This window comes from Palaemon carinicauda, chromosome 12 (assembly GCF_036898095.1).
Source record: "Palaemon carinicauda isolate YSFRI2023 chromosome 12, ASM3689809v2, whole genome shotgun sequence".
Lineage (NCBI taxonomy): Eukaryota > Metazoa > Arthropoda > Malacostraca > Decapoda > Palaemonidae > Palaemon > Palaemon carinicauda.
Window position 1 is genome coordinate 54,219,888 of NC_090736.1, and position 22,005 is coordinate 54,241,892.

The 22,005-nt window shown below is 39.8% G+C and overlaps 1 protein-coding gene across 1 annotated transcript; it reads left to right on the forward strand.

Moving 5' to 3' along the window:
• Positions 1–19: 19 nt before the first annotated feature.
• LOC137650823 (Kruppel-like factor 18) lies at positions 20–14,409 on the forward strand. Its single transcript, XM_068383979.1, has 4 exons — positions 20–61; positions 362–755; positions 861–1,427; positions 14,402–14,409. The coding sequence occupies exons 1-4, from the start codon at positions 20–22 to the stop codon at positions 14,407–14,409; spliced, it is 1,011 nt and encodes a 336-aa protein (XP_068240080.1).
• The last annotated feature ends 7,596 nt before the right edge of the window (positions 14,410–22,005 follow it).

Sequence of the window (22,005 nt, forward strand, 5' to 3'; positions counted from 1 at the left end):
TGATAATACTCCACACACTATGGAGAATCAAGCAAAATGCTGTGACAATACTCCGACCATTGTGGAGAATCATCCCAAATGATGTGACAATACTCCAACCGTTGTGGAGAATCATCCCAAATGCTGCCACAATACTCCACCCGCTGTGGAAAAGCAACCCAAATGCTGTGACAATACTCCACCCACTGTGGAGAATTAACACAAATGCTGTGACAATCCTCCTCCCGCTGTGGAGAATCAAGCCATATGCTGTGACAATACTCCACCCATTGTGGAGAATCAACCCAAATGCTGTGATAATACTCCACCCGCTGTGGAGAATCAAGCCAAATGCTGTGACAATATTCCACACACTGCATAGAATCAACCCATATGCTGTGACAATACTTCACCCGCTGTGGAGAATCAAGCCAAATGCTCTGATAATACTCCACCCGCTGTGGAGAATCAAGCCAAATGCTGTGACAATACTCCAAACACTGTGGAGAATCAAGCCAAATACTGTGACAATACTCCACCCGCTGCAGAGAATCAAGCCAAATTTTGTGACAATACTCTACCCTCTGTGGAGAATCAACCCAAATGCTGTGACAATACGCCACCCACTGTGGAGAATCAACCCAAATGCTGTGACAATACTCAACCAGCTGTGGAGAATGAAGACAAATGCTGTGACAATACTCCACCTCCTGTGGAGAATCAATCTAAATGCTGTGACAATACTCCACCTCCTGTGGAGAATCAACCCAAATGCTGTGACAATACTCGACTAGTTGAGGAGAATCAACCCAAATGCTGTGACAATACTCCACCCGCTGCGTAGAATGAACCCAAATGCTTTGACAGTACTCCACCCAAAGTGGAGAATCAATCCAAATGCTGTGACAATACTCGACCAATTGTGGAAAATCAAGCCAAATACTGTGACAATACTCAACCCGCTGCAGAGAATCAACCCAAATGCTTCAAGAATACTCCACCCAATGTGGAGAATCAACCCAAATGCTGTGACAATACTCCACCCATTGTGGAGAATCAAGCCAATTGCTGTGACAATATTCCACCCGCTGTGGAGAATCAACCCAAATGCTTTGACAGTACTCCACCCAAAGTGGAGAATCAATCCAAATGCTGTGACAATACTCGACCCGTTGTGGAAAATCAAGCCAAATACAGTGACAATACTCAACCCGCTGCAGAGAATCAACCCAAATGCTTCGACAATACTCCACCCAATGTGGAGAATCAACCCAAATGCTGTGACAATACTCCACCCGTTGTGGAGAATCAAGCCAATTGCTGTGACAATATTCCACCCGCTGTGGAGAATCAACCCAAATGCTGTGACAATACTCCACCTGTTGTGGAGAATCAACCCAAATGCGGTGAAAATACTCCACCTCACGTGGAGAATCAACACAAATGCTGTGACAATACTCGACCTGTTGATGAGAATAAACTCAAATTATTATTATTATTATTATTATTATTATTATTATTATTATTTGTTAAGCTACAACCATAGTTGGAAAATCAGGGTGATATAAGCCCACGGGCCCCAACAGTGAAAATAGCTCAGTGAGGAAATGAAACAAGGAAAACTAAAATAATTTAAGAACAGTAACAACATTAGAATAGATATTTCCGATATAAACTATAACAAATAACAAAACAAGAGGAAGAGAAATAAGATAGAATAGTGTACCCAAGTGTACCTTCAAGCAAGAGAACTCTAACTGAAGGCACTGGAAGACTATGGTAAAGAGGCTATGGCACTACCCAATACTAAAGAACAATGGTTTGATTTTGGAGTGTCCTTCTCCTAGAAGAGCTGCTTACCATGGCTAAAGAGTCTCTTCCACCATTACCAAGAGGAAAGTAGCCATTGAACAATTACAGTGCAGTAGTTAACCCCTTGGGTGAAGAAGAATTGTTTGGTAATTTCGGTGTTGTCAGGTGTATGAGGACTGAAGATAATCTGTAAAGAATAGGCTAGACTATTCGGTATATGTGTAGGCAAAAGGGAAAGTGAACCGGAACCGGAGAGAAGGATCCAATGTAGTCTTGTCTGGCCAGTCAAAGGACCCCATAACTCTCAAGTGGTAGTATCTCAATGGATGGCTAGTGCCCAGGTCAGCCTACTACATCTAATATATATATATATATATATATATATATATATATATATATATATATATATATATATATATATACATATATATATATATATATATATATATATATATATATATATATATATATATATACATATATATATATATATATATATATATATATATATATATATATATATATATATATATATATATATATATATATATATATTTGGGCTCAAGCCATGTCGTCCTGATGGAAGTTCCTATAGGGTAGCTTCCTAGGGTATATTACAACTACGGCGATATTCCCAGAGAATTTACCTTAAAGTACCCAGAATTCTAACTCCTGGAGCGAATATCCCTAATGAAAGGGATATCGCGACATATCAGAGGACGTATTCTTGACACGCCACATGGCAATCTGCACCCCAAACAGAGATAACACATCGAGGGGTCAATTGGCAAGAAACGAAAACGGGAAAGAAAAAGGGGGAGCCGCTCCCAAGGCTCCCTCTTCTCCAGTTTCGTAAGCGTGCCTGGCGCCAATCCTGGCACCATCTGTATTCCTTTTTGCGTAGCTTAACAACTCGGTGTTTTTTCCTGTTTCTCGCAAATCTTGGATTTATTCAGCTTTTCATGGCTTCTCCAACTTCGTCGGCCTCTGATAAGTTGAGTACCATTTCTTTTATGTATAAATGTAGGCTCTTGGTAAATTTTTATATGATTAATAGTATTAATCTTTGTTACAAGAGCCGTTGCCTACCGGAGGCGTCATGGACGCTGTCGCTCGCTAGGTATGAGTTTTAGTTAGCCAGAGCGACATTCTCGGTTGTTTTGCTTTAATAAATTTTAGCTATTTAGCGTTACATAGGATTTCCTTTCGTGCGTTAGTATTATCTTGGCGAAGTATTCGCCAACTCTGGCATACGCTAGGCCATGTAGCCTAGTCGTTTGGTCCTAGTACTTCCTGCATGATTTTGGTTTTCCGAGAGTATTAAAATTTTATTGAAGCTTTAGGCTGTTTTTTATACATTTAAGATTATATTGAATATTTCCAAGATAGTATACTAGAGAGTTTCGGTGAATTAGGTAATCGATTCTCTTGGTGCCTAGGCTAAGTTGCTTATGGAGCCTTAGTATACTTTCTCATACTCCCCGGTTGCTTTCTTTTCTTCGGAGAAGGTATGCAATCCCTTTCCCTCTGTTTAAGCCTTGGGCTTATCCCTAAGTGGTTTATCTGAATTAACTTTCGATAAAACTATACTGGGGTGTTACTGTACCTTCCTGTTCCAGTAAGTCTGGTTTCAGAGAGGGACAGAACAACAGAGTTTTTAGTCTGAGTCTGTGTTTGTCTGGCTTGGGGTAGAGTCTCCCTCGCTGGCCTGACAGACATAGGAGGCTTAGCCTCCTCAGGTCACTACCGAAGGTTTCTGTACGAGATGATTCCTTCTTTTGTGATCTAGCAGACTAGTCCTTGTTGCTGTTCTCGGTGGGAGGATAAGATCCTTTCCCTGGGAGTAGCAACACCTTCCTTGCTTTGGTTCTTTGGGAGCTGGCAAGTATTGCTGGCCTCCCTCCTTGGATCTCCCTTAGGCTAAGATGAGTTTTCTTGGCTGCGGGTGATCCTTCACTAAAGCAAGGTTGGTGGGACCCTCTTTTGTCCCTTCCCCCTCTATCTCCGTAATGGCCTAGCCATTACAGTACTGTACGTCATTCTACATCTGGACCTAGGATAGGTTAGGGTGTGGAATTGACTCAGTCCTTTGCCGGCCGGCAGAGTCTGCCGGCCGGCAAAGGTCTTCTGCTTTGAGTGCTGCCCGGACCTCCCTTGGTCCCTCATCCATGCCTGCCTGTAGAGCCAGACGGCATTGGTAAGGAAGCCTGAATTAGATTCTCCCCTTCCTTTTATGCACTCTTTCGGAATGCCGGGCTTGGAGGTAGTTTATGCTCTTATCCCGGCATCCATTCTGTTTTCTTCTAGTGCTGTACCCGACCCGGCTGCCGGCCTCATAGGCTGGCACCCGGGCAGTCGTAGTCCTCTGGTTCTTTTGCTGCTGGCTGGCATCGGTTGTTTACCTTTGCCGGCCGGCTAATGTCAGCCCTTGTCTGCCGGTCGCCAGGAGCAGTGGCCGGCAGCCGGGTGCTACCTTGTGTAGCCGACATTGGCTGTTGCCGGCCGGCAGTTACTGCCGGCCAGCACATGCATTTGAACCAGCGTTCTGCCGCCTTATAGCTGTTAAGTAGTATACTTTACAGCTAGTTATGGTGTGTGCCGGCCGGCATATAACCTTCTATACTGTACCAGTATTCTTCAGTATAACATATACTGTAAGAAGAAAACTATAGTATAAGTTTTGGTACAGCACTGTGTGTTCTAACACTTTTGTGTTGTCTTGCACAGCCCTTTGCTGTTGCCTTACAGATAAGAAAGTGAGTTCTTTCTTGTCTATTATCCAGGATTTTAAAATCATTGCTTAGGTGTGAGCTACACCTGTTTCCTCTGGAAACTTTTCATTGGTTATTCTAGAAGAGATTAACCATACGATTTTATTATTTGGAAGGCTGCAACAATTGGTTGTGAAGGAAACATAAGTGTGTGTCTTTCCTTTCTGAATTGTTATGCTAAACTGTGCATATCCAGTGATACGTAGTTCACTTGATACTCATGGAAATTTCTTCTCTTTACAAGAGGACCCTCCGAAGTGCGGAAGTGTTTTCTGCAACGTCCGCGGCAAGAACCTCTGTGGACATGAGTTTTGTAGGAGGCACGCAGCATGCGCTGTCTCCAAGGGTGATCTCCAGTATTGGGACCCTCAGGTATGTACCGTGTGCACTAACCTGATTACTGAGGCCTTTGATTCCCCTAGGACGGCGGAATCAAGGGATATAGCAAGGGAGAAGCTTCGTACCTGGGTAAGGGGCTTCCAGAAGAACACCTCTGGACCTTATCTTCCAAGTGAGAAGATGAGGGCGTATCTTTTCCCTAGGGCATCAGCTGATGCAGTGATTCCCCAGCCTCAAGAGGAGATCCCCCAAGTTCAGATCCAGGTGGATGCTGAAGTCGCGGTCGCTTTGCAAGACATCCAGTTGGATGACAGGATGTCTGATGTGGACGAGCGTCTGGAGGAAAACCTCCTGGCAGGAGGCCAGGATGAAGTTCAAGCCCCAGACATTGTAGAGGAAGAGGCCGACGAGGTGTCGGCTACTCCGGTTCAGATCCCGGAGCCCATTCCCTCAACATCGTCTGCTCTCCCAGTAGAGCTGGGACAGGCCCTCTCCTCCATTGTTGGAATGATCCAACAAATGCAGAAGGAGAATCAGGAGAAGGCGGCTGCAATGGAACTGCGGATGCAGAGCCTTGCAGCATCACATGGGCCCCAGAAAAGGCTCAATGTGAAAGACCTTCCCTTGTGCTCAAATGTTAACCCATGGAGGTATGCTGAGCACATGCCGATGACGACTGGAAAGATCGTCATCTCGGATAAGTTGGGTTCAGTTCCCCTAGAGGAGGTGGAATTCTGGCCCAGCAAGGGGTCATATCCGGACTGTTATGTCCGGCTGAGGAAGGAACCAGCTTCAAAGGAGGAGACAGAGCCGAAGGAGGTCATAGTGATGGACCATGCTAAGGCTCAAGCTTTGCTTTCATCCTCGATGAAAGAGAGGGGCTTCACGAACTCAAAGGTAGCTGCATTGAGTAAGAAGCTCCCTTCCTTTGTGTCCTCTCCTGCTAGAGCCTTCCCCTTTTTACAGAAAGGGTTTGCGGCTGTACTAAAAGCAGTCGAGGCCGGCAAGCCTTGCCCCTCCCTAGAGGAGTGTAAACCCTTGTCGCTGGCCTTGCCTATGGACCACAAAGACTGGAAGGACGTCCATCTTACCTTCTTAGTTGGGAAGTTGGAGGCTGATATTGCCGGACGTCAGTTCGGTGAGAACCTCCCTAAGCTGTCTGACTTTCTTTTGCGGAGAGAGCTCGAGACAAAAGAAAGACTGGCTGCCTCAATGTCTCTTCAGACTACTCTTGAGACAATGGCAAGTGACCCCAAGGTCCATGAAATGTTCATGGTAGTGGCCAAGACTCATCTGGCCACAGTGACGAAGGATCTTTATAGCTTCGTCAGGGCGAGGAGAGCTTGTAGGGAGTTCGTGTTCACCTCGGCTAAGGTGAGGCACGAGCCAAGGAAACTAATCTCCTCCAACATTTGGGGCAAAGACCTTTTCCCTACCGAATTGGTCAAAGAAGTTGTTAATAAGGCCGCCTCGGAGAATAGAAACCTTCTCCAGAAGTGAGGCCTGGCTATCAAAAGAAAGTCTTCCCCGGATGAGGGTCCTCTACCAAAGAGGAAGACTATGAGGACTAGGCTACCGTCTCGGCCAGCCAAGCCTCTTAGACAGAAACAGCAACTGCAATTGCCATTGCCTTCAGTGCCCCAGATGGTGGCACAAACCCCGACCACATTCCAGTAGGTACCCCAGGCTGTGTCGACACAGTCCATGGCATTCACCCCAACGTTCGAAGGGCAGTCTACTTCCTTTCGAGCAAAGCCTAGAGGAGCAGCCAGAGGCTCGTCTAGGCGCCCCTCAAGGGGAAGGGGATTCAGGGGTGGTCGCGGTCAGGGAGGCAAGACCTCAGGACGGCAGTCCAAGTGAGATGATGCCGGTAGGAGGGAGACTTCAGAATTTTCGGGATCGGTGGACCTTCGATCCCTGGGCCCACAGCCTACTCAAGAACGGACTGGGCTGGAGCTGGTACAGCAGTCCACCCCCGTGCCCTCGGTTTTTCCAACACTCCACCCCCGTTCTGGAGGAGTACGTTCAAGAACTGTTGGAGAAAAAAGTGATCCGAAGGGTGAAGTCCATCAAATTCCAAGGGAGGCTGCTTTGTGTTCCCAAGAAAGACTCGGAAAAGCTCAGAGTCATTCTGGACTTGTTGCCACCCAACAAGTTCATAGTGAATTGCAAATTCAAGATGCTAACACTGCAACACATAAGGACCTTACTGCCCAAGAGGGCATATTCCGTCTCCATAGACTTGTCAGACTCCTATTGGCACGTTCCAATCAACCGTCGACTCTCCTCCTACCTAGGGTTCAAGCTACAACGAAGAATATACGCCTTCAGAGCCATGCCATTCGGGCTAAATATAGCCCCAAGGATTTTCACGAAGCTTGCGAGCGTAGCTCTCAAACAATTACGCCTAAAGGGAATTCAGGTAGTAGCCTACCTGGACGACTGGTTGGTGTGGGCAGCATCCGAGACAGAATGCTTGCAAGCTTCCAGTCAAGTGATCCAGTTCCTAGAGTATCTAGGCTTCAAGATCAACAGAAAAAAGTCTCGACTTTCTCCATCTCAAAAGTTCCAGTGGCTGGGAATCCACTGGGACCTAATGTCACACCGTTTCTCCATCCCGGCGAAGAAAAGGAAGGAGATAGCGGGTTCTGTCAAGAGACTTCTAGATTCCGAAAGGATATCAAGACGCGAACAGGAGAGGGTACTGGGCTCTCTCCAGTTTGCTTCGGTGACAGACCCAGTGCTAAGAGCACAGCTAAAGGATGCAACCGGAGTTTGGAGAAGTTATGCATCAAACGCGCGAAGAGATCTGAGAAGACCAGTTCCGCTTCGGCTACGTACTCTTCTCAGGCCTTGGTCCCAAGCCAGACATCTAAAGAAGTCGGTTCTTCTTCAGCCACCTCCCCCGTCGGTGACGATTCACTCAGACGCCTCGAAGGAGGGATGGGGAGGTCACTCTCATCGGAAAAAAGTCCAGGGGACTTGGTCCAAGCTATCCAAGACCTTTCACATAAACTTTCTAGAAGCTATGGCAGTGCTCCTTACCTTAAAGAAAGTCTCCCCGCGTCACTCGATCCACATAAGGTTGGTGATGGACAGCGAGGTAGTTGTGAGATGCTTGAATCGACAAGGATCAAGGTCACCAACTCTCAACCAGGTGATGTTGGCCATCTTCCGATTGGCGGAAAAGAAGAAGTGGTACCTGTCGGCAGTTCACCTTCAAGGAGTCCGCAATGTGACAGCGGACGCTCTATCCAGGTTCACACCGATAGAGTCGGAATGGTCCTTAGACGCAGGATCATTCTCCTTCATTCTGAATCAAATCCCAGAACTGCAGATAGACCTCTTTGCGACGAAAGACAACAAGAAGTTGCCCCTGTACGTGTCCCCGTACGAGGACCCCTTAGCGGAAGCAGTGGACGTGATGTCCCTCGACTGGAACAGATGGTCCAGGATTTATCTATTCCCTCCTCACAACCTTCTGTTGAGGGTCCTCAACAAACTGAGATCCTTCAAGGGGGTAGCGGCAATAGTGGCCCACAAGTGGCCGAACAGCGTGTGGTTCCCCCTGGCATTGGAACTACGGCTGAAGTTTGTACCGCTACCAGATCCAGTTCTGACCCAGCGAGTCCAGAAGTCGACTGTCTGCGCTTCATTACAGAAAACCCGGACCCTGCAGCTCATGATTTTCTCTCCCTAGCAGTGAGAAAGCGTTTCGGGATTTCGAAAGCCAGCATAGACTTCCTAGAGGAATATAAGTGCAAATCGACTAGAAGGCAATATGAGTCATCTTGGAGAAAATGGGTGGCCTTTGTCAAGGCGAAGAATCCGCAGGAGATCTCGACAGACTTCTGCTTGTCTTTCTTCATCCACCTCCATGGTCAAGGGTTGGCAGCTAACACGGTTTCGGCGTGTAAGTCTGCTTTGACAAGACCCATTCTATATGCCTTCCAGGTCGACCTTGGTAACGAGATCTTTAATAAAGTTCCGAAAGCCTGCGCTAGGCTCAGACCTTCAGCACCTCCAAAGCCCATTTCATGGTCTTTAGACAAAGTTCTTCATTTCGCTTCTCTGTTGAGCAATGAGGAGTGTGCGTTAAAGGATTTGACACAAAAAGTTATTTTCCTATTTGCACTCGCGTCCGGGGCCAGGGTTAGTGAAATTGTAGCCCTCTCGAGAGAGGCAGATCGTGTTCAGTTCCTGGATGGGGGAGAACTGAACCTGTTTCCGGATCCTACGTTTCTCGCCAAGAATGAGTTACCCACCAACAGGTGGGGTCCCTGGAGAATCTGCCCTCTGAAAGAAGATGCATCTCTATGTCCAGTAGAATGCCTAAAGGTCTATCTTCGTAGAACTTCAGACTTCAAGGGTGGTCAACTATTCAGGGGAGAAACATCAGGCTCAAATTTATCTCTGAATCAACTCAGGGCAAAAATCACATATTTTATTTCGCAGAGCGGATCCTGACAGTACACCCGCAGGTCACGATCCGAGGAAAGTTGCCTCATCCTTAAATTTCATTTAATTGTATGGATTTTGAACATCTTCGTTCATACACTGGCTGGAAGTCTTCCAGAGTGTTCTTTCGCCACTATGCGAAGCAAGTGGAGCAACTAAAGAGTTCTGTGGTAGTAGTGGGGTGCGTCGTTAACCCTGCTGTTTAACTCTGCGAGGAACAGTGGTTTTAATTGGGACAATTAATTCCAGGGTGAGTGTGTAGTTACATACTGTGCTACAAACTAAATGAGGGCACTGAGGTGCCCATGTTGACTGTTCCACTTCCAAAGGTGAACCTAGCATAAGTGCAGACATGTGTGCCGAGCGTTTGTAACACTAATGTAACTGATTAGTAATACTTTTCTGACCTTCATACCTCGGTATGTTGAAAGTGGCACTAATGTTTTTCTTTCAGATAAACAAGTTTCTGTTTACTATCAGACTTATGCTTAAAGTTTTGGTTATCCTCTTCTTATATATATATATATATATATATATATATATATATATATATATATATATATATATATATATATATATATATATATAGAATTGTTGTTAACCTGTCTGTTTATTGTCTATCAATAAACTTGTTCTTGAGAACCTTGCGTCTCCTTCACCTGTGTCAATTTATTGATATAATTGAGCATTCATTCTATGTATATTTATCTGGGATAATTCTAATAGATTGTTCCTGTATGCAAGCTATGTTGCATTGGTTTATGCTCTCCCTTAACGGGAGGACTCCGTCCCAGAAGGGGACGGTGGCGGTTTTACAAGTTTCCTCCTATGCGGATATAAACCTTTGTCCAATACAAGTATTGTGCGGATTACTGGTCGATATTTCATATTGACGCAGTGGTTCTTTACAAACTATGCTGTACTTAATATAGGGTGAGACCACTATATTAGCTTGCCTGGTATTCATACATAGGTATATGTACTCTTCGAGACTTTTCCAGAGTCTAGTAGGACTCTTCCCTGTAGGGGGCAGGAAGCTCTAACATGGTTCATGGTTAGTTGAAAAGATGTATAACGGTAACATCTTAGGTCTCTAGGTCTAGTCGACCGTGAAAAATTACCTCCGGGGAGTACAGCACGTTCTGAGAATCCACAGATACAGTAATGCTCTGGTATACTTCCATCAGGACGACGTGGCTTGAGCCCACAAAACGGATTTTGAGCGAAGCGAAAAATCTATTTTTGGGTGAGATGGCCATGTCATCCTGATGGACCCGCCCTTCCCTTTCTATGAAAGGGCTGTAGGACCCCTCCCTACATACAGTATCTGTAGCACCTCGTGTACGCTACAAGGAATACAGATGGCGCCAGGATTGGCGCCAGGCACGCTTACGAAACTGGAGAAGAGGGAGCCTTGGGAGCGGCTCCCCCTTTTTCTTTCCCGTTTTCGTTTCTTGCCAATTGACCCCTCGATGTGTTATCTCTGTTTGGGGTGCAGATTGCCATGTGGCGTGTCAAGAATACGTCGTCTGATATGTCGCGATATCCCTTTCATTAGGGATATTCGCTCCAGGAGTTAGAATTCAGGGTACCTTAAGGTAAATTCTCTGGGAATATCACCGTAGTTGTAATATACCCTAGGAAGCTACCCTATAGGAACTTCCATCAGGACGACATGGCCATCTCACCCAAAAATAGATTTTTCGCTTCGCTCAAAATTCGTTATATATATATATATATATATATATATATATATATATATATATATATATATATATATATGTATATATATATATATATACACAGATATGTATATATATATCTATATATATATATATACATATATATATATATATATATATATACATATATATATATATATATATATATATATATATATATATATATATACACACATATATATATATATATATATATATATATATATACACACATATATATATATATATATATATACACACACATATATATATATATATATATATATATATATACATATATATATATATATATATGTATATATATATATATATATATATATATATATATATATATATATATATGTATATATATATATATATATATATATATACATACATATATATATATATATATATATATATATATATATATATATATATATACATATTTATATAAATGTATATATATATATATATATATATATATATATATCTCGTAAACTTAACTAGAATTAACAGAATGATAAAAAGTGCTGGAAAACTAAAATATTTAATATGCAACATCAAAACTACAACACAATTTAAAAAGAAGACGGTAGTACAGACCTAGACTGTTGACCAGGTAGCGAATGAAGCTATTACTTTATGATACCTCAGGAAACCCCTCCACATGCATCTACCATGAGCAGCTAAAGCTAGACATAAAGGATATTTTCTAAACCACAAAGAATACAAAAAATAAAAATAAGGAAAATAGGAGTGATTAATATAAGTTGCGGGTCATGCCAGATCTGACTAGTTAGAAAGATTGTTTCAGAGGAACATCTATCATATAAATGGATGGTTAAAGTCTCCACTTAATCAAAGAAATACTCAGTTGTTTCATAATCTGCTAATTTGAAATCTATATTACTATCACTACAGACAAGTCTTGAAATATCGTGTATAAATTTAAATATTTTTTTTTTTCATTATTTTCATTGATGATACATAGTTCATCTAGTCAACAGTTTCATTAATTAACTCATAGACTAAGTTAACATTGGCTTTTCTTTTTACAATGAAACTTATGAAGACTTTATATACAACAGCAAATATTTGAAGATGTGTGATTAACAGGTATTACTTTCATGTCATTGTTACTTGTCATTAAACCTTCCCCAAACAAAACAATCTCTTCAGACCTTCTACAAAATAACCCTTTGTTAAAGGAAGTAATCAGATTTCGTTCAGTCTTCAGGATATCTGACAATAACATAGGGCATGAAAAGTTCCACATACTGTACTGGTTTAAGGTTTGGTAATGAAAACTAGGACTACATTATGTTACTATACAATATGGCTGCATTAACTGTTTTGCAAGGGTTTAGCTATAGTTTTAAAACTTGCATTGTAATTATGTTCCAATGTTCAGTTAATAGCTACATAAAAAAAAAAAAAAAAAAAAAAAAAAAAAAAAAAAAAAATTGGGGTGGGGGTATATTTTTATTCATTCATGTTGAAAGTACATGTTAGAATTACATTTATTTTATCTATCAGTTTTCTGGATATATTTTTTCATGAAGTCATGTTAAAAGTACATATTCTTAGGCATACTGTACATAACACATTTATTTTGTCTGTCGTCACATATACATAGTCTTAGACGTACTTATACCATTCCTTTATCTCTTTCTTTCTCACATATACATATTCTTAACCATACATACTATAAACGCCTAAATGATTTCTAAAAGAAAGTAGTTTACAGTACTAGTATATCAAGAAGAGATCACTATAATAACGACGCAAAGGGGCAAATGTAAACTTATTCCTTTTATGAATAATGAAGATTTAATCCCTTTTGCTGTTGTTGTTGTTGTATATAAGAAAAGAAAGAGATGAAAGAATTGAGGTACAACAACCATACAAAGAAGACTTGAAGAAAATAGCGGGATCCTTTTTACTCAGTGAAAGAAATGCATAAAAAAAGGAAGAAATTTTATACAAGATGGGTATTAAAAGACAAGGTAATATAAAAGAAAGATAAACTCAAACATAAAATACATCGTAAGATTACTATACCTCGACCATGAGACTGAACCTGAATGATAGAACATAAACATTTCAAAAAGATATTTTCATTATTATTATTATTATTATTATTATTATTATTATTATTATTATTATTATTATTATTATTATTATTGTTATTATTATTATTATTATTATTATTATTATTATTATTATTATTATCAAAAGGCAAAGGTTGACTCTTGCAGAGCTATTTCGAATAAATTCGGGAATAAAATATATTTATAATAATGCCCCAAAAATTATTATAAATATAGGAGATAAAAATGAATAAACTATAATGTAAAAACTTTTCATCAGATCACCTATACAGTTTATTTGCGTATTAAATGAGTTAATAACAGTTTGATAAGAAAATGGGAAAAAAGCTTATCAAGTACTGTAAGTAATGTCATTTACAATTCAGTAAATATCGATGATAAATCTAAAGGCTTAAAAAAATATATGAAACTCGTTATGATAAGTATGATGTGACATATATGGAGTAGCATTGACATGTCTGTCTTATACTTTACTTTACTTTTACTTTAAGGGATGCTTTTCTGGTCTCTAGAGGACCTCCGTGATCGTTTTATGATGTTTATTCGGGAGCATTTAACATTTCACTATCTGTATTGCTTGCTTAACTATTAGATCGTCACTATCGAAGCATTCGCTAGACAAGAAATGATCAGTTTCCTCTTGAAAGCCTTAATATTTTCAATTATTCGGATGTCTCGTGGGAGCTTAGTGTATAGCATCGGTGCCGTATATTTGAAGGCTCTAGAGTCTAGAGCCTACTGTGGACATGTATCTAGGTTCCAATAGTTTGAAACCATCTGTAACTATTCTCGTGTCAGGGAGATTTGTCGGTTGCACAATATGTAACAAATCTCTTAGATATTTTGAAGACTGATTCTGATAACTTGGTGGGTTATTGTACAGATGTTAAACTCAATTCTTAACCTTTAGATTTTTAATTCTCTGAAAATTCTACATCAATGTGTAACTATATACCTACATACCACGATAAAATTAAGGTTTCAATCTTTAACGATAACTTAATAATATCGTTGTAAACGAGTCTGTCGCTGTGGCTGTCATATCTCTTATCGCCCTTCAATGGCATATGCAATGATTTCACGTTCTTATCTCCAGTTTTCCTCATGATAATTTCATACAAAAAGAGTATACAATTTATCACCAGAGGTGATATGAATTCATGCAGGCTATACCATGTTAAAAGTAAATCTATTTGATCTCTATCAGTTTTCTAGGGATATATTTTATGAATTCATGTTAAAAGTGCATGTTAGAATTACATTTATTTTATCTCAATCAGTTTTCTGAGGATAATTTTGTATATTTATTGGAAGCGAGGAAATTTATCATTAAGGCTAACGTAAGTAATTTTTCTCGGCCTTTGTTTGCTCAGATTTTTCCTGCACCAGCGATTGCAACAAATCGGCTTCAAATGTGAGCTTCTGAAAGAGGAAATCAGAGGTTTGTGTTGATCAGGAAGAGATATTCAAATGAGAGGCATCAAAAACCGTCAAATTAATTCAATACTTAACTTCGAAGGAAAAATATTTCCCTTACGTTGGAGTTTAAAAATGATAGAACTTTTGTAATGAATTACATTATGAAATCTGAAGAGTTAAATGGAAATGTGATTCTAAACCAATGAATCATCTGAAGTTTATGATAAACAAATTGAAGTGGAGTAATACGTTTGATATTTCTATAAAATGTTAGAATAAAGATTATAATGAGATTCTAACTGCTACCAGTGTAATTATATTTTGAACATGTCAGTGTAGGAAAGTAAAGCTCGTTAGTCCTGGTGGTCCTTTGTATTTTTAGTAGAGCCAGAAAAATATTCTCTCCCTGAGGCACATCTATCAGCAAACTACAACCTCATTACGATCATAAACTTGCGCTGCTCTTTTGTTTCCTTAATAATTTTTTGTGCGGTTTTTATTACAATTTATCCTTACCTTTTCTTGGTAGCCTATTCATTATTTTTCCTTAATTTTATTTTTACGTAGGATCTCTCTCTCTCTCTCTCTCTCTCTCTCTCTCTCTCTCTCTCTCTCTCTCTCTCTCTCTCTCTCTCTTTCTAATATATGTATATATATACATATATATATATATATATATATATATATATATATATATATATATATATATATATATATATATATATATATATATGTGTGTGTGTGTGTGTGTGTGTGTGTGTGTTTTATATATATTTCCAGTCCCGTTCTGCTCTCCCCGTTCCTCGAGCAGTTGGGAGAGTGAGTAGTCATTCCGGGAGAGTGAGTAGTCATTCCTTCATGTGCATATGTATGAATATCCATCTGAATATTTAACCATCTTTTTGACAGGTCGCGTACACTAGTCTAGTATTTATGTGTGTGTGCGTATGAAGTAAGTACTTTTATAGTATCATGAGGCGTTTGCACCTCATCAAAGTTTCTGGATTTTAAGAACCTCAGAATTTCAATCTTGGCCGAAAGTTTTTGAGCACCGAATGGTGCCAGACTCTCTTGGCATGTGATGAATTTGCACTACTCACCTCCACCCCCACCCCACCCCTGCAAGAGACTCTGGATGGACGTGCAGCTTTAGTAAGTTCCTGTTGTTATTTATGCACATAATTCTTATCTTTTATATAACCATTGAATACTGGTTTGGTTCGTCTCAATTTTGGAACATAGAAATGATCGTGGTGAAATCCAAGTCTTGTTTGCATTGGTAAAATCCTGGTGGCGTTAACCATTGGCAATAGTAATCGCCGTATTGTCATTGAATTATCAGAGGAAAAGCGAAATATTTTCCTCGGTAATAATATTATATAGTTTTTGTCTTTATTATTTGCTTGTAGTATTTATGATAAATTTAGTGCTACACTTTCTACTCTGCCAAAAATTATAGGGAAAGTCATTACTAACTTCAAAATTTAGAATATAGATTTTCATCTTTAGATAAAGTCTCAACATTTATTTAGCGAAGGTCGTGACATGTACGTCAGCAACCGATATAAAGTTCATATCATTATCTCGTCAATATAACATAGTACCTTTTGGAAACTACGTAATAGAAATAACACAATAAATGATAGAAAAAAATGTCATTTGCATCTCCTTTTTATGTTACGGGTTTCCTTATCTTCCTCATTTATTTTTTTACAAAATAATAATATTATTATTAATAATATTAATATTAATATCAATATTAATATTACTAGCTAAGTTACACCCCTATTTCGAAAACCCCAACAGCGAAATATTTCAGTGAGGAAAGAAAATAAGGGAACAGATAGAATAGTGTGCCTGAGTGTACCCTCAAGCAAGAGAACTCCAAGCAAAGATAGTGGTAGATCATTGTACGGAGGCTATGGCACTATCTAACAGTTGAGAACAATGGTTTGATATGGAATGTCCTTCCCCAGAAGAGCTCAGACATGTCTCTATTCATGTCTGGGGTTTGCCCAGTTTTCATCACCACATTGGCCATTGTGCATTGGTGATGATGGGAGACTAGTCTGATCGTTCACATCAAATCAGTCTAGTATGGTTTGTCCTGGCTAGTACAGCTTTGCTGATCATAGCGATACACAAACCCTTTCACCACGTTTAAGCTATCCTCACTTAGAGTGTATACAGTATATATCTATCTACATATACATATACATATATATGTGTATACATATATGCTTGTATATCCCCGCACTCTAGTTTTGGGGTGTTTGAATTTGCGTGGATGTAGTACGATAGAGAGTAAAAGATGTGAGTTTGGAAGTATGTTTAGGAATAGAACGATGGATATCTTGGCTTTGTGTGAGGGAAAGGTGAAGTGATCTTTGGTGAATTGTCTGGTAGAGTGTCTGGGATTGAAAGGGGAAGAGCAAGAGAAGGTGTGGCTTTATTGCTGAGTGAATGAATGACAGGTAAAGTAGTGGAATGGAAGGAGATATCATCTAGGTTAATGTGGGTAAGGGTTAGGTTGGGTATGGAATGTTGGGCTTTTGTCAGTGCGTATGGGCCAGGTTGTGAGAAAAGTGAAGAATAGCGGAATGAGTTCTGGAATGAATTAACTAGGTGTGTAGAAGGACTGGGTAGAAGGAATTATGTAGTTGTCATGAGTGACTTAAATGCTAGAGTGGGCGATGGAGAGGTAGAGGGTGTCATTGGGAAGTATGGCATACCAGGTGAAAATGAGAGTGGTGAGAGACTGGTAGATATGTGCGTTGAGCAAGAGATGGTGATAAGTTCTATCTTTTTAAAAAGAAAGATAAAAACAAGTATACATGGGTAAAAGTGGCAAATGGAAGAGTGGTAGAAAGGGCGTTAATGGATTATGTGTTGATAACTAAAAGAATGTTTGGAAGATTGAAAGACATGCACGTGTTTAGGGGTACGGCTAACGGTATGTCTGATCATTTTTTTTTTGTGGAAGGAAAATTAGTTGTAGTAAAAGAGTGGGGGAATAGAGTAGGTGGGTGTAAAAGGGAGCTAGTGAGGGTTGAAGAGCTAAAAAAACCGAGGGTAAAAAGTAAATATCAAGAAAGGTTAAAAATGGCATATGACAAAGTGAAAGTAAGAGAAACTGGTAATTTAGAGGAGGAGTGGAAGTTAGTAAAAGAAAATTTTGTTGGGATTGCAAGTGATGTGTGTGGCAGGAAGTTCGTTGGAGGCAGCATGAGGAAGGACAGTGAATGGGGGAGTGAAGGAGTGAAGGTAAAAGTGGAAGAGAAAAAGAGGGCTTTTGAAGAATGGCTGCAGAGTAATAGTGTAGAGAGGTATGAAAGATATAGAGATAAAAATGTGGAAGTAAAGCCAAGGTAAGTGAGGCAAAGAGGGCAGTTGACCTGAGGTGGGGTGAGGGATTGGGTCATTCATATGAAGAGAATGAGAAGAAGTTTTGGAAAGAAGTAAAGAAAGTAAGGAAGGCTGGTTCAAAAATTGAAGAGACAGTGAAAGATGGAAATGGAAGGTTGTTAAAAGGAGAGGAGGCAAGGAAAAGGTGGGCGGAATATTTTGAAAGTTTACTGAATGTTGAGGATAATAGGGAGGCAGATGTAATTGCTGTTGCAGGTGTTGAGGTGCCGGTGATGGGGGATGAGAATGAGAGATAGATTACAAGAGAGGAAGTGAGGAGAGCACTAGATGAAACGAGAGTAGGAAAAGCATCTGGTATGGATGGTGTGAGAGCTGAGATGTTGAAGGAAGGGGGTGTAACTGTACTTGAATGGTTGGTGAGATTTTTTAATATGTGTTTTGTGTTGTCAATGGTACCAGTAGATTGGGTTTGTGTGTGTATTGTACCACAATATAAGGGTAATGGATGTGTGCATGAGTGTTGTAATTCGAGGGGTATTAGTTTGTTGAGAGTAGTTGGAAAAGTGTATGGTAGAGTACTGATTAATAGGATTAAGGATAAAACAGAGAATGCAATCTTAGAAGTACAAGGTGGTTTTAGAAGAGGTAGGGGTTGTATGAATCAGATTTTTACAGTTAGGCAGATATGCGAGAAATATTTAGCAAAAGGTAAGGAGGTTTATATTGCGTTTATGGATCTGGAGAAAGCGTATGATAGAGTTGATAGGGAAGCAATGTGGAATGTGATGAGATTATATGGAGTTGGTAGAAGGTTGTTGCAAGCAGTGAAAAGTTTCTACAAAGGTAGTAAAGCATGTGTTAGGATAGGAAATGAAGTGAGCGATTGGTTTCTGGTGAGAGTGGGGCTGAGACAGGGATGTATGATGTCGCCATGGTTGTTTAACTTGTATGTTGATGGAGTGGTGAGAGAGGTGAATGCAAGAGTGCTTGGACGAGGATTGAAACTGGTAGACGAGAATGACCATGAATGGGAGGTAAATCAGTTGTTGTTTGCGGATGATACTGTACTGGTTGCAGACGCAGAAGAGAAGCTTGGCCGATTAGTGACAGAATTTAGAAGGGTGTGTGAGAGAAGGAAGTTGAGAGTTAATATGGGTAAGAGTAAGGTTATGAGATATGCGAGAAGTAAGGTGGTGCGAGGTTGAATGTCATGTTGAATGGAGAGTTACTTGAGGAGGTGGATGAGTTTAAGTACTTGGGGTTTGTTGTTGCAGCAAATGGTGGAGTGGAAGCAGATGTATGTCAGAGAGTGAATGAAGGATGCAAAGTGTTGGGGTCAGTTAAGGGAGTAGTAAAAAATAGAGGGTTGGGTATGAATGTAAAGAGAGTTTTGTATGAGAAAGTGATTGTACCAACTGTGATGTATGGATCGGAGTTATGGGGAATGAAAGTGACAGAGACAGAAATTGAATGTGTTTGAGATGAAGTTTCTAAGGAGTATGGCTGGTGTATCTTTAGTAGATAGGGCTAGGAACGAAGTAGTTAGGGTGAGAACGGGTGTAAGAAATGAGTTAGCAGCTAGAGTGGATATGAATGTGTTGAGGTGGTTTGGCCATGTTGAGAGAATGGAAAATGGCTGTCTGCTAAAGAAGGTGATGAATGCAAGAGTTGATGGGAGACGTACAAGAGGAAGGCCAAGATTTTGGTGGATGGATGGAGTGAAGAAAGCTCTGGGTGATAGGAGGATAGATGTGAGAGAGGCAAGAGTGCTAGAAATAGGAATGAATGGCGAGCGATTGTGACGCAGTTCCGGTAGGCCCTGCTGCTTCCTCTGGTGCCTTATATGACCCCGGAGGTAGCAGCAATAGGGGATTCAGCGTTATGAAGCTTCATCTGTGGTGGATAACAGGGAGGGTGGGCTGTGGCACACTAGCAGTACCAGCCGAACTCAGTTGAGTCCCTTGTCAGGCTGGGGGAACGTAGAGAGGAGAGGTCCCCTTTTTTGTTTCATTTGTTTGATGTCAGCTATCCCCCAAAATTGGGGGAAGTGCTTTGGTATATGTATATATATATATATATATATATATATATATATATATATATATATATATATATATATATACAGTATATATATATATATATATATATATATATATATATATATATATATATATATATATATATATATACACTACATAGTATTCTAAAAGTTTTTCCCAGCTGTGATCTATCGAGTCTCTTTAAAACTGTTTGGATCTATGGAGTACCCTTAAAACTGCTTAATTCTTTGGAGTCCCCTTAAAACCGTTTAGAAATGTGGACTCCCCTTAAAACTCTTTAGATCTATGAAGTTCACTTAAAACTCTTGAAATATATGGAGTTCCATTAAAATTGTTCAGATTTATGGACGTCCTTTAAAACTGTTTAGAGCTATGGAGTTCCCTTAAAACAGTTTAGATCTTTGGAGTAACTTTTAAATGTGTAAATCTGTGGAATGTTCATAAAACTGTTTAGATCTATGGAGTCGCCATAATACTGTTTCTTTGAAGTAACCTTAAAAGTGTTTAAATCTATGGAATCCCCTTAAAACTGTTTAGATCTATGACGTGTCAATTGCTTTGATGTCCCTTGAAAGATTTGTAATTTTGATTTAAAATCAATATTTCAGTATTTCCTCTGCGGAGATCTACCTTTCAAAACTCACAGTTTGGTGTATCGAAAATAAAATGAGGGTAATTCTGTACCTTTTATCCTGGTCATTACCAAAGCCAACTGATTTCAAGGAAGAGGTGATTCACTGCATCCACGAGAGCTTGTCTTAATGAACAAAAGATTGTCGACAATTTTTTTGGACTCAAATGAAAAGTTATAATGCCATTTGACTATTGATGTCGAGAGCTGGGACAATCATGCAATCATGGCAGCTGAATTTCATGGATCTTTTCGCATTGCATTTTGATTTTCATTTTGATTTTAATCCTGAGGAACTAATATGAATATTTTTTTTTTTATATTGAATTGGTTGTAACGTTGAATCAGAAGGATTTTTTCTTCTTTGGGTAATTTCTAAGAACTATTAGATTTAATATGTCAGATTATCAATATTACGGGGAAGAAGGAAATTAAAATTAGCTTTTTTACAGATATGAATATTGTCTTTATGGTCTTAGGTTTTTGTTAACCTTAGTCCTACTCCGCTCATATCTCTCTCTCTCTCTCTCTCTCTCTCTCTCTCTCTCTCTCTCTCTCTCTCTCTCTCTCTCTCATCCAGCTGGATAATACCATTATAGACAGACTTGGATATGCCGATGATGTTGATCTTTGTGGAAAACATCTACTTAGCATCGAAGAAACATACACACAGTTTAAAAACAATGCAGAACGTACAGGTATGAAAATAAATAATGCAAAAACAAAGATAATGGAGGTTTCAAGCACCAAATCTTGTTGGAAATGGGGATTTTGGAGGGTCACAGCTAGAAGCAGTAGCCACATTTAAATACCTTGGCTCCACCATAACGTCACACAACATGATTCAGGAAGAAGTTAGACTAAGGATTGTAGCAGGGACAAGATGTTCATGGGCACTCGATAACACCTTAAGGTCCAGAATTTTATCTAGGCCGACAAAAACACAAATATATATCGCCATTATCTGTCCAGTGCTACTATAGGGATGTGTAACCTGGGTACTCACTAGGCAGTTGGAAAATAAACTTGAAGTTTTTCAACGCAGTATCTTGAGGCGGATCTGGGGAACGGTTTGGGGTGACAAGCTGGAGAGTGGCGCAGGCGTCACAATCATGAATTGATAGCTCTCTCAGGACTATCGGCTATCTCCAATGTTATTAGATCACAAATACCTCGACAGGCAGGACATATTGAGGACCCTTGAGTAAGAGTAAGTGTATATATATATATATATATATATATATATATATATATATATATATATATATATATATATATATAAGTGTGTGTATTTGTATTAGGAAATGCTAAACTTATATAAAATCGGAATTTGAG